This window comes from Rattus norvegicus, chromosome 1, assembly GCF_036323735.1.
Source record: "Rattus norvegicus strain BN/NHsdMcwi chromosome 1, GRCr8, whole genome shotgun sequence".
Lineage (NCBI taxonomy): Eukaryota > Metazoa > Chordata > Mammalia > Rodentia > Muridae > Rattus > Rattus norvegicus.
The window spans coordinates 43,277,834-43,296,439 of record NC_086019.1 but is presented as its reverse complement, the minus strand read 5'-3'; the positions used below and the strand labels follow the sequence as shown (position 1 = coordinate 43,296,439).

The window sequence follows — 18,606 nt, the reverse complement described above, 5'->3', positions numbered from 1 at the left end:
AAATGTTACCCGAGTGTACCACACTCCTCATCCCCACGTGTTCCCTTGTCAAGACTGCATAGTATTTTGTGTGTCAAATTCTCTGGGTTTTCTGTGAATTATGAAGTCTCTGAATGATGCTTGAATCTTTGCCACCTAATTTTTAAGAATTGCTATTACTGATTACTATGGGCTTGCTTTTAAAAGAGCGTACTATTTTATATTTTAAGTACAGGAGGGAAATTACACATAGCAGCCCATTTCCTTCGGGGCCTGTGTGTGCCTGTCTAATATGCCGAACTGTCTAATTTGTCTGTAATATGTCTGATAGCCTACTCCTATGCCCAGCCCCGGCCTGAAAACACCTTCCCCCCTGAGAGATGAAAGCCATGTCAGTCTTTCCGGGAGCCTTTCCAGTAGAACTGAGCGAGCTCTTTCTGTTTGCTTGGTGTCTTGTACTCATCTCTGTGGTTTGGTCTCTTCCATGACTTTTCAATGAAGAGGAGAAAATGCCTGTCTTCTCAAACATGTGGGGCAGGCGCTGAATGGGTGTTCCTTCTGTCTCTGTTTTAATCTTTGCCTCCCTATTCCCTGCCAAGGGTATTCTTGTTCCCCTTTTAAAGAAGGAATGCAGGATTCGCATTTTGGTCATACTTCTTGAGTTTCATTTGTTCTAGGCATCTAGGGTAAGTCAAGCATTTGGGCTAATAGCCACTTATCAATGAGTGCATACCATGTATGTCTTTCTGTGTTTGGGTTACCTCACTCAGGATGATAGTTTCCAGTTCCATCCATTTGTCTGAATTTCATAAAGTCATTGTTTTTGATAGCTGAGTAATATTCCATTGTGTAGATGTACCACATTTTTTGTATCCATTCCTCTGTTGAAGGGCATCTGGGTTCTTTCCAGCTTCTGGCTATTATAAATAAGGCTGCTATGAACATAGTTGGAGCATGTGTCTTTGTTATATGTTGGGGCATCTTTTGGGTATTTGCCCAAGAGAGGTAGAGATGGTTCCTCAGGTAGTTCAATGTCCAATTTTCTGAGGAACCTCCAGACTGATTTCCAGAATGGTTGTACCAGTCTGCAATCCCACCAACAATGGAGGAGGGTTCCTCTTTCTCCACATCCTCGCCAGCATTTGCTGTCACCTGAGTTTTTGATCTTAGCCATTCTCACTGGTGTGAGGTGAAATCTCAGGGTTGTTTTGATTTGCATTTCCCTTATGACTACAGATGTTGAACATTACTTTAGGTGTTTCTCAGCCATTCGACATTCCTCAGCTGTGAATTCTTTGTTTAGCTCTGAACCCCATTTTTTTTAATTTCTTTTTTTTCGGAGCTGGGGACCGAACCCAGGGCCTTGCGCTTCCTAGGCGAGCGCTCTACCACTGAGCCAAATCCCCAACCCCTGAACCCCATTTTTTAATAGGGTTATTTGTTTCCCTGCGGTCTAACTTCTTGAGTTCTTTGTATATTTTGGATATAAGCCCTCTATCAGTTGTAGGATTGGAAAAGATCTTTTCCCAATCTGTTGGTTGTCATTTTGTCCTAACAACACTGTCCTTTGCCTTACAGAAGCTTTGCAGTTTTATGAGATCCCATTTGTCGATTCTTGATCTTGGGGCATAAGCCATTGGTGTTTTGTTCAGGAAATTTTCTCCAGTGCCCATGTGTTCGAGATGCTTCCCCACTTTTCTTCTATTAGTTTGAGTGTATCTGGTTTGATGTGGAGGTCCTTGATCCACTTGGATTTAAGCTTTGTAGAGGGTGCTAAGCATGGATTAATCTGCATTCTTCTACATGCTGACCTCCAGTTGAACCCAGCAGCATTTGCTGAAAATGCTATCTTTTTTCCATTGGATGATTTTGGCTACTTTGTCAAAAATCAAGTGACCATAAGTGTGTGGGTTCATTTCTGGGTCTTCAACTCTATTCCAGTGGTCTATCTGTCTGTCTCTGTAAAAATACCATGCAGTTTTTTATCACTATTGCTCTGTAATACTGCTTGAGATCAGGGATAGTGATTCCCCCAGAAGTCCTTTTATTGTTGAGGATAGTTTTAGCTATCCTGGGTTTTTTGTTATTCCAGATGAATTTGCAAATTGTTCTGTCCAACTCTCTGAAGAATTGGATTGGTATTTTGATGGGGATTGCATTGAATCTGTAGATCGCTTTTGGTAAAATGGCCATTTTTACTATATTAATCCTGCCAATCCATGAGCATGGGAGATCTTTCTGTCTTCTGAGGTCTTCTTCAATTTCTTTCTTTGGAGGCTTGAAGTTCTTATCATACAGATCTTTCACTTGCTTGGTTAAAGTCACACCGAGGTATTTTATATTATTTGGGACTATTATGAAGGGTGTCATTTCCTTAATTTCTTTCTCGGCTTGTTTCTCTTCTGTGTAGAGGAAGGCTACTGATTTATTTGAGTTAATTTTATACCCAGCCACTTTGCTGAAGGTCTTTATCAGGTTTAGTAGTTCTCTGGTGGAACTTTTGGGATCACTTAAATGTACTATCATATCCTCTGCAAATAGTGATATTTTGATTTCTTCTTTTCCAATCTGTATCCCTTTGCTCTCCTTTTGTTGTCTGATTGCTCTGGCTAGAACTTCAAGAATTATATTGAATAAGTAGGGAGAGAGTGGGCAGTCTTGTCTAATCCCTGATTTTAGTGGGATTGCTTCAAGTTTCTCTCCATTTAGTTTAATGTTAGCTACTGGTTTGCTGTATATGGCTTTTACTATGTTTAAGTATGGTCCTTGAATTCCTATTCTTTCTAGGACTTTTATCATGAAGGGGTGTTGAATTTTGTCAAATGCTTTCTCAGCATCTAATGAAATGATTATGTGGTTTTGTTCTTTCAGTGTGTTTATATAATGGATTACGTTGATGGTTTTCCGTATATTAAACCATCCCTGCATGCCTGGGATGAAGCCTACTTGATCATGGTGGATGATTGTTTTGATGTACTCTTGATTTGTTTTGCCAGAATTTTATTGAGTATTTTTGCATCGCTATTCATAAGGGAAATTGGTCTGAAGTTCTCTTTCTTTGTTGGGTCTTTGTGTGGTTTAGGTATAAGAGTAAGTGTGGCTTCATAGAAGGAATTCTGTAGTTCTCCATCTTTTTCAATTTTGTGGAATAGTTTGGATAGTAGTATTGGTATGAGGTCTTCTATGAAGGTCTGATAGAATTCTGCACTAAACCTGTCTGGACCTGGGCTCTTTTTGGTTGGGAGACCTTTAATGACTGCTTCTATTTCGTTAGGAGTTATGGGGTTGTTTAAATGGTTTATCTGTTCCTGATTTAACTTCGGTACCTGGTATCTGTCTAGGAAATTGTCCATTTCCTGCAGATTTTCAAGTTTTGTTGAATATAGGTTTTTATAGTAAGATCTGATGATTTTTTTGAATTTCCTCTTAATCTGTAATTATGTCTCCCTTTTCATTTCTGATTTTGTTAATTTGGACACACTCTCTGTGTCCTCTCGTTAGTCTGGCTAAGGGTTTAATCAATATTGATTTTCTCAAAGAACCAACTTTTGGTTCTGTTGATTATTTGTATGGTCCTTTTTGTTTCTACTTGGTTGATTTCAGCTCTGAGTTTGATTATTTCCTGCCTTCTACTCCTGCTGGGTGTATTTGCTTCTTTTTGTTCTAGAGCTTTTAGATGTGCTGTCAAGCTGCTGATATATGCTCTCTCCTGCAGGCACTCTTTCTGCAGGCACTCAGCTATGAGTTTTCCTCTTAGCACAGCTTTCATTGTGTCCCATAAGTTTGGGTATGTTGTACCTTCATTTTCATTAAATTCTAAGAAGTCTTTAATTTCTTTATTTCTTCCTTGACCAGATTATCATTGAGTAGAGCATTGTTCAACTTCCATGTATATGTGGGCGTTCTTCCTTTATTGTCATTGAAGACTGGCTTTAGCCCGTGGTGGTCTGATAGGACGCATGGGATTATTTCTATCTTTCTGTATCTGTTGAGGCCTGTTTTATGACCTATTATATTATCAATTTTGGAGAAAGTACCATGAAGTGGTGAGAAGAAGGTATATCCTTTTGTTTTAGGATAGAATGTTCTATAAATATCTGTTATGTCCATTTGGTTCATGACTTTCCTTAGTCTGTCTATGTCTCTGTTTAATTTCTGTTTCCATGATCTGTCCATTGGTGAGAGTGGGGTGTTGAAATCTCCTACTATTATTGTGTGAGGTGCAATGTGTGTTTTGAGCTTTAGTAAGGTTTCTTTAATGTATGTAAGTGCCCTTGTATTTGGAGCATAGATATTTAGGATTGAGAGTTCACCTTGGTGGATTTTTCCTTTGATGAATATGAAGTGTCCTTCCTTATCTTTTTTGATGACTTTTAGTTTAAAATCAATTTTATTCAATATTAGAATGGCTACTCCAGCTTCCTTCTTCAGACCATTTGCTTGGAAAGTTGTTTTCCAGTCTTTCACTCTGAGTTAGTGTCTGTCTTTGTCTCCGAGGTATGTTTCCTGTATTTAGCAGGTCCTCATTGCGTATCCAGTTTGTTAATCTATGTCTTGTTATTGGGGAGTTGAGACCATTGATATTAAGAGATATTAAGGAATAGTGATTATTGCTTCCTGCTTTATTCATATTTGGGTGTGAGATTACGTTTGTGTGCTTTTCTTCTCTTTGTTTTGTTGCCAAGCTGATTGTTTCTTGCTTTTTCTAGGGTGTAGCTTGCCTCTTTATGTTGGGCTTTACCATTTATTATCCTTTGTAGCGCTGGATTTGTAGAAAGATATTGTGTAAATTTGGTTTTGTCATGGAATATCTTGGTTTCTCCATCTCTGTTAATTGGGAGTTTTGCAGGATACAGTAACCTGGGCTGGCATTTGTGTTCTCTTAGGGTCTGTATGACATCTGTCCAGGATCTTCTGGCTTTCATAGTCTCTGGTGAGAAGTCTGGTGTGAATCTGATAGGTCTGCCTTTATATGTTACTTGACCTTTTTCCCTACTGCTTTTAATATTCTTTCTTTATTTTGTGCATCTGGTGTTTTGACTATTATGTGACAGAAGGAGTTTCTTTTCTGGTCCAATCTATTTGGCTTTCTGTAGGCTTTTTGTATGTTTATGGGCATCTCGTTCTTTTTTTTTTTTTTTTTTTTTTTTGGTTCTTTTTTTCGGAGCTGGGGACCGAACCCAGGGCCTTGCGCTTCCTAGGTAAGCGCTCTACCACTGAGCTAAATCCCCAGCCCCTCTCGTTCTTTAGGTTAGGAAAGTTTTCTTGTATGATTTTGTTGAAGATATTTACTGGTCCTTTGAGCTGGGAGTCTTCACTCTCTTCTATACCTATTATCCTTAGGTTTGATCTTCTCATTGAGTCCTGGATTTCCTGTGTGTTTTGGACCAGTAGCTTTTTCTGTTTTACATTATCTTTGACCGTTGTGTTGATGATTTCTATGGAATCTTCTGCTCCTGAGATTCTCTCTTCTATCTCTTGCATTCTGTTAGTGATGCTTGTATCTGCGGCTCCTTGTCTCTTCCTTTGGTTTTCTATATCCAGGGTTGTTTCCCTTTGTGCTTTCTTGATTGCTTCTATTTCCATTTTTAATTCCTTCACCTGTTTGATTGTGTTTTCCTGGAATTCTTTCAGGGATTTTGGTGATTCCTCTCTATAGGCTTCTGCTTGTTTATTTATGTTTTCCTGCGTTTCTCTAAGGGAGTTCTTCATGTCTTTCTTGAAGTCCTCCAGCATCATGATCAAATGTGATTTTAAATCTAAATCTTGCTTTTCTGGTGTTTTGGATATTCAGTGTTTGCTTTGGTGGGAGAATTGGGCTCCGATGATGCCATGTAGTCTTGGCTTCTGTTGCTTGGGTTCCTGCACTTGCCTCTTGCCATCAGGTTGTCTCTGGTGTTACCTTGTTCTGCTATTTCTGACAGTGGCTAGACCGTCCTATAAGGCCTGGGTGTCAGGAATGCTGTAGACCTGTTTTCCTGTTTTCTTTCAGCCAATTGTGTGAACAGAGTGTTCTGCTTTCGGGCGTGTAGTCTTTCCTGCCTACTGGTCTTCAGCTGTTCCTGTGGGACTGTGTCCTGAGTCCACCAGGCAGGTCGCTTGGAGCAGAAAAGTTGGTCTTACCTGTGGTCCCTCGGCTCAAGTTGCTCGTGAGGGCAGCAACCAGGAGGGCCTGTGCCGCCTTTTCCTGGAGCCCCCGTGCACCGGAGTCTTAGATGGCATTACGTGTTTTCCTCCGGAGTCAGAAATGTGGGCAGAGTGTAGTCTCTTCTGGCCTCCCAGGCGTGTCTGCCCCTCTGAAGGTTTAGCTCTCCCTCCCACGGGATTTGGGTGCAGAGAGCTGTTGATCAGTCCCTTCAGGTCCAGGCGGTGTCTGGACCGTGGGGGACCTGCTGCTTTAGTGCCCCTGTCTTCCAGTTCCCAGAGGCCATATACAGTTTCCTCTTGGGCCAGGGATGTGGGAGGGGTGGGCAGTATTGGTTTTCTCTCCCGCTCTGCAGTCTCAGGAGTACCCACCTGTCCGGTCGGTGAGCTCTCTCTCCCACGGGGTTTGGGAGCAAGGAGCTGTGAGCCGGGATCCAGGTTATGATATTTCTGTTTTACAATTTTTGTGAGTGTTTTGTTTGGTTTTATGAATGTTTATACAGCATGTACGTGTCAGAAGAGGGCATCAGATTCCCTAGAACTGGAGTTAGGCAGTTGTGAGCTACCATGTAGATTCTGGAAATTGAACTTGGGGCTTCTACAAGAACAAGTGCTGGGCCTGGTGTGGATTGCACAAGTCTTTAGGCCTCACATTCAGGAGGCAGACACAACCAGATCTTTATGAGTTTGAGGCCAGTCTCCTCTACATAGTGAGTTTGCACTCCTGGCCAGGTAGGGCTGCATAGTGTGACGATACCAAACAGAAAAGAGCTAATGCTCATAACTGCTGAGCCATCTCTCTAGCCCATGTTGGACAAATTTTTAACATAAAATATATTTCCTAAGGAAATACGTGTACTCTAAACATATATTTAAAACCCAACCTGACTTTTTAATTATTCTTCTTTCAGCCTAAGATGTGATCATGCCAGCCAGACAACTCCAAACCCTGGCAGGTTTGCACAGCATATCATCAAAGGCTCATCAGTGCCAGAGACTTACTAGGCTTACATTAAGACCACTTACAAAATTTGAAAGTACAGCATGCCACAACAGCCTGACAATACAGCAACATTTAGACTCATTCCTTCCGAGCATAACAGCTGACAGTTTGAATAAGCCCAAGATCCCGGAAACGAGCCGGGTAATATCAAACGCAAGCAGACTCTTTCCGTTAAACGCTGTCCATTGGTTGGATAGAAAAGAACATCGGCCAAGCATGCATGCCTTTGGGACTCACAGGAGCATGACCCACAAACCAAATTTCTTGTGTTCTAAGTGGTTTATAAAAGCAGTGAAAAGGCATCACTCGTCTGTATCAAATGAAGCCCTTGTTCCCAAACAAGACCTTCCACAGATCAAGAGGCCACTGAAAGCATCCCGGACCCGGCAACCATCCAGGACCAACCTTCCAGATCTGTCTGTGAATGAGGTAAAACCTACTAGCTCTGAGGCCCTTAAGTGCATCTGCCCTTGTGTACCCTCTAAACCAGTGTGTGTTGCACCATAGCCTTGCTGCTGACACAAGAACACTGGGCAACCAGCTCAGAATTCTGTATAAAACTTTTAAAGCCTACAAAAAGCTTAACTTGCTGGAGTCAATTGCCCATATCAGAAGTGTAGCACTGAGAAGCCTCATTATTCAGGAGGCTTAGTTAGGCCAGGGAGATCTAGAAGAGGGACTGCCATCCAGTCCCGAAAAGGATGAAGCTTCGAGAAACAACCTGTTTTTCTAAGAACTGAACCAGAAATGCATCTGAAGAGATTTAACTGCCAACCAGTGGGTGTTGCTAGCCTGTGGTGATTGCACAGGGTAAAGAAGTGACATATGAGGCAGTAGGGGCTTGACTATTTTACCCTCTGCAAGTACAAGGTGTTTCTTGTTTTGATTATTACTGTTACAGGGTTTCTGGAGATTTTTCAGATGCAATTTGCATCTGTCCTTTAAGCTATGAACAGTTTGGAGTCAGAGGCAAGGCCCTTGTGTCGATACCGTTAGCACATTCCTGCTGCTGCCTGCTGCAAACTGCCATCCCATCTTTGGCTCCCTTCACCCTTGGATGGTAGCATTTTCATGTTTTCCCTGTGTGGCTGGCATGTAGTCTGTTAGTTGTCTGCAAGAGGAGGGTGCTGCTTCTCACATTCTTCACTAGTTGCTGCTTATCTGACTTGGTTTCTTCTAGAGTTACACAGTCATGAGCTCTGTGTGTGTGTGTGTGTGTGCGCGCGTGCACGCACGCGCACACGCTAAGCAGTCAACCCTGGGTCCTTTGGAATAGCAGCCAGTGCTCCCAACTGCTAAGCCACCTCTAGCCCTTGCTTAGTTCCTTCCATTGGGTTACTCCCTGCACTTCTTAATGGATATCTCCTTGGTGTGAAAATATGTGTGGACACTGACATTTTCTTCCATTTTCTTCTACGCTGCTTATGAAACAGGGCAGAAGGTATAACTGACCCAGAAGAGGCTAGGCTGGCTGAATCCATCCTTTGAGAAGTTGAGAGTTAGGCCAGGGGAGTGGGAAGAATGAAGAAGACAGCTCCACCAGGGCTCCTACTGGGAATGACAGCATGGGGAAGAGTCTGGCTTCTGACGTGGCCAAGGAGACAGACAAGCTGTTCTAGTAAATACTGAACAGTTCTGAGCAGTTTATCAACAGCTCTATAAAGTAAGCATTTTATTAATGAAGTACATTTTCCCCCCAAAGTTATTATCTGAAATCTTTTTTTTTTCCTTTTTTTGGAGCTGGGGACCGAACCCAGGGCCTTGCGCTTGCTAGGCAAGCGTTCTACCACTGAGCTAAATCCCCAACCCCATCTGAAATCTTTATTTTTGGTTTTCTGTGACATCAGCTCTGATGCTGATAGCTTTCAAACTTTTGGCCATATTTGTAATAAATTATTTTACAGCTGGATGGTAGTGGCACATTCTTTTTATCCCAGCACTTGAGAGGCAGAGAAAGGCTGATCTTTGAGTTCAAAGCCAGCCTGGTCTGTAGACTGGGTTCCAGGAAACAAACCCTGTCTCAAAACAAAAAAAAAAAAAAAAAAAGCTACTTTACATGCATAGTGAGTGATACACAATGCATACATAAACAGATGTGTGTGTCAGAAAGCTGTGTAATGTTTGATCCTAGGAGTAATGATCTGCAGTATTTCCTGACTTGTTTTCCAGTGCTGGGAATCAAACCACCTATGCTAGGCATGCCCATCCTCCCTCTAATTTGTCTGAAAAGCTGGTTTGGGTGCTGGAGAGATGGCTCAGCAATTAAGAGTACTTCCTGATATAGCAGAGGACCCAAGTTCAGCCCCTAGCTAGCATCTGGTCGCTTATAGCTGCCTATGACTACATCCCCAGGAGATCATCGTACACCATCTAGCCTCCATGGGAGCCTGCACAAACATGGTGCACAAAACACTCACCCAGGCACACACAGTATACATAAATTAATCATAAATCTAAAAAACTGGTGTGAGCCAATTTTCCAAATGGGTTACTGTGCCACTTGCTGTCTGGAAAAGCCCTGAGCATTGCTTATCACACACAGTGTGAGTGTTGTCTGCATAGTTTGTACTCTGCTTAGTCCTGTACTACAAATCACAGCATACCCTCAGATATGCAGACCACTAGTTACTACAACCAGGGAAACACTGGATCCTTTGTGGATTGAGTGACATTAACTGCTCATGCTGATGTGAACGGAGCCACAGACCATTGGGACTGGAGAACTGAAATGTCTTTCAACTGGGTTTCCCCTTGTCAGGGTGTGCCTGATCCTACCACTTGTGCAATGTGGATTCTCTTTCAGGGCTGCCCAGGCCACATTTTTGGCTAGCAGAAGTGGGTTCTTTTTTAACTGGAGCTGGGATTTGCCTCCCTGTAACTCATCCCCTTCATCCTTACTGAACTCTTATGTGCACGTCTGAGGCTCACACACACTTTGCAGTGCTGGCTTTGCAAAGTAGAGTTCCAGCTGCCATTGCTTGAGCCCTTCGCTAACCTCAGTCCTGTGATCATCCCCCAAACAGGACCTGATGCAGTGCACAGCGTTTGCAACAGCAGATGAATATCACCTGGGAAGTCTGTCTCAAGAGCTGGTCTCCTGTGGCTATGTGGAAGTGACAAGCCTGCCTAGAGGTACTGCTGCCTGAACCGAGCGCCAAGTACACCGGGTTAGAAAGTGACTTTCCTGTGACGGAGTTTGTGGTGCACATCTGTTCCCACTTCATTTCCCACTGATTTGTATTATGAAAATAGGCCCAGCCAGGCAGAGCGGTGTAGGCCTTTAAACCCAGCACTTGGACAGCAGAGGCAATCGGATCTCTGAGTTCAAGGCCAGCCTGATCTACACAGTGAGTTCCAGGACAGCTAGAGCTATATAGTGAGACCTTATCTCAGGAAAAAAAGAAAATGGTCTCAAAGGTCTTTATTCAAATGACATGAGAATTTTCAGATTAAGACAAATATGCTGTTTTAATCTATATAGGATCAGTTATTGGAGAAGATCAAAGAGCATTTGTGCTAGCTTCCCGTTGTTGAATTAAATACCTGTAGTAAATGTACAGAAAGGTACATGCCTTTAATTCTAAAACTCAAGAGGTAGAGGAGGTCGGATCTTTGGGAGTATAAAGGCAGCCTTGTCTACATAGTGAGTTCCAGGGCAGCCAAGGCTACATAGAGACCCTGACTCAAAACGAACCCAAAAAAAACTCAGTGGTCTTTTAACCTATGATCGGCTGAAATGATATGTGCTTTCATTGTTAATTGTATGAACAGACTATATTTGATGACAAAACAAGTTGACTTACAAGAATAAAGCTCTGCCCAGAAACCCTAAGATGAAAAATTGGTCAGGAGTAGCCATGACTGACACTGGAGGCTGCCACTAGAATGGCTCTGGGGTTTGACATTGCCCTTACGATACTTGAGGCTATGCAGGGAAACTGTCTTGTTAGTATAAAGTGGTTAGGGGAGTTGGACATATGCTCTAAAAGGTCGTTAGGGCTTTTGTCCCCATCAGAACCTTCCAGGAATCCTGAGGCTTTAAGAATCCTGATGTGAGAAACCGAGTGTAATGTCTGCACTTGAGGGGCTGGAGAGGACTGTGAGGGGTAGGCCAGGCTTGGGTATGGCTAGAAGTATCTCAAACACACAAAAACTAGGAAATAAGAAATTGTACCTAACTGTATACAAATTAGTAACAATATCTTAATTGGGATATATTGTTTACAATTTACATTACAGAATATATGCTTATAAGAACTAATTACACCAGTATATAAAAGGTAAAATGAATATTGATATAGCCTACAACATTTGAATGACTAAAAATTATATGGCTACAGGTGACTATACTTGTAATTTTCATGATTAACCTAGCTAGGTTTTTACATTGTCACACTTGTTTTCTCTGTGGGTTTCCTTTTGTCCAAACTTTATACAATTAAAAGTTAATAGGACCTGGGATGTAGGCCAGTTGTTAGTGTTTGCCTAGCATGCCCACAGCCCTGGGTTTGAACTCCAGCATCACTAAAACCAAGCATGGTGGCAAACACCTGTAATCCCAGCAGGTGGGGGCAGAAGGACCAGAAGTTCATGGTCATCATTAGTTACATGCCCTGTTGGAGGCCAGCCTGAAGCACGTGAGACCTTGTCTAAAAAAATAGATTTTTAAGTCATTTAAAGAAATAATGTACTGATTCTATGTATTTTATTTTAATTTTGTAGAAAGATATTTAATTCTTGACCTATAGTTGTAGTGAACCTAAATCATATTATTTATTAAGTGGACTACTGGCTACTGAATCAACATCAGTACGAATGAGCAGTTGTAGACAACACTGCTAATACTGTAGGCTGTAGAGTGTTCTAAGGAAGTAGTTTCTTACCTTCTCTTTATTTTCTAAGACTTTTCTGTTTTAGAAAGCATTTCATTATATGTGTGGGTGTTTTGTTTATATTTCTGTCTGTACATCATGTACACACTTGGCGTCCTCCAGAGTCCAGAAGAAGGTGTTAGACCCCCTGAAACTGAAGCTGCAGATGGTTGTGAGCCACTGTGTAGTTGCACAGAATGAAACCTAGGCAGTGCTCTTAACCTACGAGCCATCTCTCCAGCCCTCTAAGGTTTATTTTTATTAGTGTGCATGTTTCTGTGTGTACATGCACATATGTGTGTGCATGCACATGTGTGTGTGTGTGCCAGAAGATGGCATTTGAGCACCTGGAGCTGGAGTTACACGTAGTTGTAAGCCATACTACATGGTTTTGGGAGCCAAATGCAGATTCTCTGCAAGAATAGCAAACAGTCTTTTAACTACTTTCACATGTTAAAACCCTCAGAGTCTTTAGCAGAAGTTGATGATTGTGGAGCCCTTTGGATTGTGACATTATCCTAAGAACAGGTTAAGGTGTGCACAGGTTGCTCTCGGTAGCTTCTGTCACTCAGGACACAGCTTTGACTGGTGTTTTATATCACAGATGCAGCAAATATTTTGGTTATGGGTGTGGAGAGTTCTGCAAAAGAAGGCGATGCCGGAACAATTTTCTTGTTCAGGTAAGGCAGGAATGGCATGGCTTTGGGAAAATGGTGTGAACCCAGATACTTGTAGTCTCTAGGATGGGGTGTGGCTCTCCTGGGATCTTCCTATGCCAGCACACGAGCAGTTGCAGACAACATTGTTAATACTATAGGTTGTAGAATGTTCCAGACATCTTTTTATAAAAGGTTTATTTATCTTATTACTTTATGTTTATGAGTTTTTGCCTACCTATATGTCTGTGTACCACATGCATGCCTGTCTGAGGAGACCAGAAGAGGGTACTAGTTTCCCTGGAACTGGAGTTACAGTTAGTTGTAAGTAGATAGGTGGGTGCTGGAAACTGAACCAACTGTTCAAACAAGTGCTGGGAAAGCAACGTTTTCTTAGCCACTGAGCCATCTCCAGCCCCAGGTAGATGTCATCTTATAAAATGAAAGTTTTTAAAATAAGTTTTAACAAAATTTATTGAAACAAATAAATCATCTTTTCCTGGTATGTCTTTCACTGAATATGCAAATAGGACAAAACAGCCTTGTCTGTGGTGTCCTAACTTTCCTTCTGCAGTATTTCAGCTTGCCTGTCAGACACGTGAAAGAGGGACACTGGTTCACATAGTCTCAAGATTTGAATGAGTGACAGTGGCAGTATCAGCCACATAAAATACAAACTGTCCACTTTCATAACTGAGAAAAAAGAAAGTCAGATGCATTTGGGGAATGAGCATAGTCTGGGGACAAGTAACCAGCAGAAGTGAAAGGATATGCAGAAGAATGTACACCACAAGCCCAATGCAGTAACTCACCCATGGACTCAAGCAAGCCAGTCTTAATGATCAACCAAATAATCTTACTCACTTGCATTCTCAGTATGCTGTAGAGCACTGATTCTCTAAGACCATCAGAAAACAGGTATTTATATTGTGATTTATAATGGTAGCAAAACTATAGTTATAAAGTAGCAACAAAAATATTTTTTGTTCAGGAGTCATCCCAACATGGTATTAAAGTGTCGCAGCATTAGGGAGGTTGAGAAGCTCTGTGACAGAGGCTACCTAAACACAGCTTTCAGTCTGACCCTGAAGAATGTCTTCTGGGGACTAGAGAGAGGACCCAGCAGTTAAAAGCACTTGTTATTCTTGTAGAGGACCCAGCACATTCAATTCTCAGCATATATATTGGTGGGTCACAAACATCTGTAACTCTAGTTCCAGGGATATCTCACTCTCATCTGACCCTTTGTGGACACTAGTCACTCACACAGTGCACATACATACATGGAGGCAAAATAAATAATCTAAAAAGAATGTATTCTCCCTTTGCCGAGGTTGACTCTGCTATTCTTGAATCAGGGAAGGAGCTGCTGTGTTCTGGAATGTAAAAGACAAAACTGTAAGTATAATAAAGCACAAACATGTAGAAGTCGAGTAGTCAAGAATAACTTGTCAGTAGCACTCAGCAATGTGCAGCCTGAGGTACTGGGACATCATGGAGTGCATAGCTGCTTTTCTGTGCACCACACAGGGTTTACCCCACTCCCTCACCTTACAGACACACCAGTCTTACATTTTCTATATACGATACGAAATGAGACTCTCATAAGTGCAACCAATATACTGTTGTCATCCAGAACTCAGTAGGTGGAGGCAGGAGGATTAGGAGATAGAGACCAGTACCTGAGTTAGAAAATCTGCCTTCAAAACGAAAATTGGGCATGGTGATACATGCCTGTAATCATGGCACTTGTGATGCAGAATCGAAGGAGCAGTTGCTATGTGACGTGGTCTGTGGGGTTCCATGAAAGGAGCCACACCCCTTCTCGGCCCCCTGAAATCCTGATCCTAGAGGGAGCTGGGAATAATCTCAGAGCGATCCTTCTCTGTGTTCTCAGATTCACTAAGAGGAAGGAGATACACCTCAGGGGAGGACAGGTGGGCATAACAAAGTGGATGTGACAAGTGGCTGGCTGGCACTGCAGAGACATAAGGCTGATAACAGGCCCTGCCTTATAAGCACTCATCAACATTTAACATTCCAAAAGGAAAAGCTATTTTAGAGAGTAATTTGGAATACTTACCAGGATTCTAAGCATGCATGTCTGTCTCCCCACCCCTCTGTCTTCCCTTCCCTTCCCCTTGCCCCCTTCTTTCCAGTACCAACAGTAGTCACACTTCTAGGATGGTGGGCCTTGGCCATAGGGCTGTACCTTAACTCTTAGCAGTTCTTCCAGAAATACCTCACAGCAGGAAGACATTTGCAGCAGAATTGATGCCCTAAGATGGCAGAGAATGGAAATCATCACACAAGGATAAAGAGTCAAGGTCTATAAATGAATTGCACATTCTCCTTTAAGGAGACTAGCAGTAAGATCAAAAACTCAGATGACAGCAGATGCTGGCGAGGAAACGGAGAAAGAGGAACACTCCTCCATTGCTGGTGGGATTGCATACTGGTACAACCATTCTGGAAATCAGTCTGGAGGTTCCTCAGAAAATTGGACATTGAACTGCCTGAGGATCCAGCTATACCTCTCTTGGGCATATACCCAAAAGATGCCTCAACATATAAAAAAGACACGTGCTCCACTATGTGCATCGCAGCCTTATTTATAATAGCCAGAAGCTGGAAAGAACCCAGATGCCCTTCAACAGAGGAATGGATACAGAAAATGTGGTACATCTATACAATGGAATACTACTCAGCTATCAAAAACAACGACTTTATGAAATTCGTAGGCAAATGGAGGGAACTGGAAAATATCATCCTGAGTGAGGTAACCCAATCACAGAAAAACACACATGGTATGCACTCATTGATAAGTGGCTATTAGCACAAATGCTTGAATTACCCTAGATGCCTAGAACAAATGAAACTCAAGATGGATGATCAAAATGTGAATGTTTCACTCCTTCTTTAAAAGGGGAATAAGAATACCTGTGGCAGGGAATAGAGAGGCAAAGATTAAAACAGACACAGAAGGAACACCCATTCAGAGCCTGCCCCACATGTGGCCCATACATATACAGCCATCCAATTAGACAAGATGGATGAAGCAAAGAAGTGCAGGCCGACAGGAGCTGGATGTAGATCGCTCCTGAGAGACACAGCCAGAATACAGCAAATACAGAGGCGAATGCCAGCAGCAAACCACTGAACTGAGAACAGGACCCCTGTTAAAGGAATCAGAGAAAGAACTGGAAGAGCTTGAAGGGGCTCAAGACCCCATATGTACAACAATGCCAAGCAACCAGAGCTTCCAGGGACTAAGCCACTACCTAAAGACTATACATGGACTGACCCTGGGCTCCAACCTCATAGGTAGCAATGAATAGCCTAGTAAGAGCACCAGTGGAAGGGGAAGCCCTGGGTCCTGCTAAGACTGAACCCCCAGTGAACGTGATTGTTGGGGGGAGGGTGGCAATGTGGGGAGGATGGAGAGGGGAACACCCATAAAGAAGGGGAGGGGGAGGGATTAGGGGGATGTTTGCCCGGAAACCGGGAAAGGGAATAACACTCGAAATGTATATAAGAAATACTCAAGTTAATAAAAAAAAAAAAAGAGAGACTAGCAGTGAAGATGTCCATATGTATAGTATTGGAGTGGTAGTATTGCTATCCGCTAAACTTCCTGAAAGACACACGTACACACACACACACACACACACACACACACACAGTCTTCTATCAACATAATGGCTGACACACTCCTCAGGTATTCCTGAATCATTACTTACTAAAACCTATGTTCTATCTTGGCACACACACACACACACACACACACAGTCTTCTATCAACATAATGGCTGACACACTCCTCAGGTATTCCTGAATCATTACTTACTAAAACCTATGTTCTATCTTGGCACACACACACACACACACACACACACACAGTCTTCTATCAACATAATGGCTGACACACTCCTCAGGTATTCCTGAATCATTACTTACTAAAACCTATGTTCTATCTTGGCCACCATGGACCCAGGCCAGTAACCCTCATGGTCCACAATCCCCAACTCTTACACATTGGCAGCATCTTGGTCTCTGCCCTACACTTCTCAGGCAGGGACCTTCTCCTTTCAGGGCAATGACCATTCTCTCCTTCCCTTGAGTTCTTCTCCTCTCCTCCCCCCACCCCCAAGGAACCTCAAAGTCCTGCCTCTGTCTCCCTGCTCAGCTATTGGCTGCTGCCAACTATTTAACAATTAGAACCAGCTTGAGGCAGGGACCATCAGTATCTTACATGCAGACATGCGAGTTGTAATTTGGGATAACTCAGCTAACATATATAAGCAGTAAACCCAGTCTACAACATAGTATAATTCCATTCATATAAGAAACAGATTACACTTATGATGTTCATAGAAACCATGTGGATACATGTAGGATCTGTCCTTAGCCCTGCAGAACAGATATGTAAAGATTATTTACGAGGTTTAATCACAGTTACCTCAGGATCAGGACTCAGGACCATTTTCCCCCTTTATGTTGCTTTAGCTTTTCTTAAATTTAGCTTATGTATGTGAGTGGTTTGCCTGCCTGTTTGTATATGCACCGTGTCAATGCTGGGTGCCTAAGGGAGTCGGAAGACAGCATCAGGTCCTCAGGAACTGGGTTACAGTTTGCCACCATGTGGGTGCTGCAAACTGAACCTAGGTCTTCTGCAACAAATGAGGTTAACCAAGGAGCCATCTCTCCAGTCCCTGTTTCTTTAGTTTTCACAAATAATTTGTCTGTACTTTTTTTTTTAAGAGACTTAACAAATAAACTGTAATATTAGGAATGGTTTTTCTTTCCATTGCTGGATAATGGTAATTTTTATTTTCTTTATGCTCATCTGCTGTTTCCAGATGTTGAAATAAATAAATGTACGTCCCGTCAGTTAGTTTTACTACATCCCATCTGTTAGTTTACTTCTCATAGTGAACTTGCCTTTTCTTTAAAGCTAAGACTCAGAAAACGTGCTCCTAAGATAGTGGACGCCATCATGAGCAAATCAACCCACATGGTTTACAAGGGAGTTGGTGTGACGCAAACGAATGTCCTTCTCTCCTAGATGAAGCACGTGATGCAAGTTCTAGAGAGACACGAAACCCAGCCCTATGAAGTGGCTCTGGTTCACTGGGAGAACGAAGAGCTGAACTACACAAAAACAGAGTAAGCACTTTCTCTGCACACGCATGAAGAGGGTTGGAGAGCTGTGAAGCTAACAGAGATCATTGCGAATATATGGAGATCCTTTAAGCTACTGGTAGATAGCCAGCACCTACATCAAAACGCAGGATTTGTTTTTAACTTCTCACGGTATCAGCTAATGCAAAGAAATAGCAATATTATTCCAAAATGAAAGCCTGTTCTTTGTGAGCAACCTAATCACCATGTCATCCAACAATTTATCAGATTGTTCCAGGAAGGATTTCCTTTTAAGGAAGTTCATGTTTTTCCAGTTGACTCTGACTGAGACAGAAACATAACGAGGGAATACAAGAGAACCACCTTGAGAACTGTGAGGGCCTGACTGCCATTCTCAGGTGAGGAAGCATGGATAGGCAATAGCCTCGTTGAGTTTCTCACTGTAGTTCGAGACCCTACTCAGCCTCAGTGCTCTGACTACAGGCTTAGGCCATTAGGTTCTGTGGAGTTACTAGTCTACTATATCTTTCTATCGAGTCATTTTTTCATGATGTTTTCATGATGAACATTTGACAATAAAGTTTATTGTGGAGTTGAAGAGATGACTCAGTGGTCAAGAGCATTAGCTGCTCTTGCAGAGGGCCCAGTTCAGTTCCCAGCACCCATATAGTGGCTCAACAGCAGCATGTTGGTTAGGTAGAGCAGCTCAGACCTGTAACCCCAGCATTCAGAAGATGAGGCTGGAAAATTCCCATGAGTTTGAGCTAGCCTAGTGTTACACTGTCAGAATACAGTAAAAAAGTTCAGAGTAC

General features: G+C 42.4%; 1 protein-coding gene across 10 annotated transcripts in view; it reads left to right on the top strand.

The window, feature by feature from the left end:
- Rmnd1 (required for meiotic nuclear division 1 homolog) overlaps window positions 1-18,606 on the top strand; it is a 34,542-nt gene that overhangs the window by 3,309 nt on the left and 12,627 nt on the right. For 7 of the 10 annotated variants that reach the window (XR_005500480.1, XR_005500484.2, XM_039103392.1 and 4 more), the window contains 5 exons: window positions 7,035-7,555; window positions 10,150-10,258; window positions 12,602-12,677; window positions 14,012-14,051; window positions 17,718-17,818. Coding sequence is in view for 8 of the 10 variants with exons in the window: in XM_039103392.1 (XP_038959320.1) it covers window positions 7,049-7,555; window positions 10,150-10,258; window positions 12,602-12,677; window positions 14,012-14,051; window positions 17,718-17,818 (833 nt within the window). In the remaining 2 variants the exon portion in view is untranslated. Of the gene's footprint in view, window positions 1-6,484; window positions 6,562-7,034; window positions 7,556-10,149; window positions 10,259-12,601; window positions 12,678-13,986; window positions 14,052-14,812; window positions 17,819-18,606 lie in introns of those variants that run through there. The other 3 variants (XM_039103410.2, XM_039103431.2, XM_039103441.2) reach the window with 3 other exon arrangements.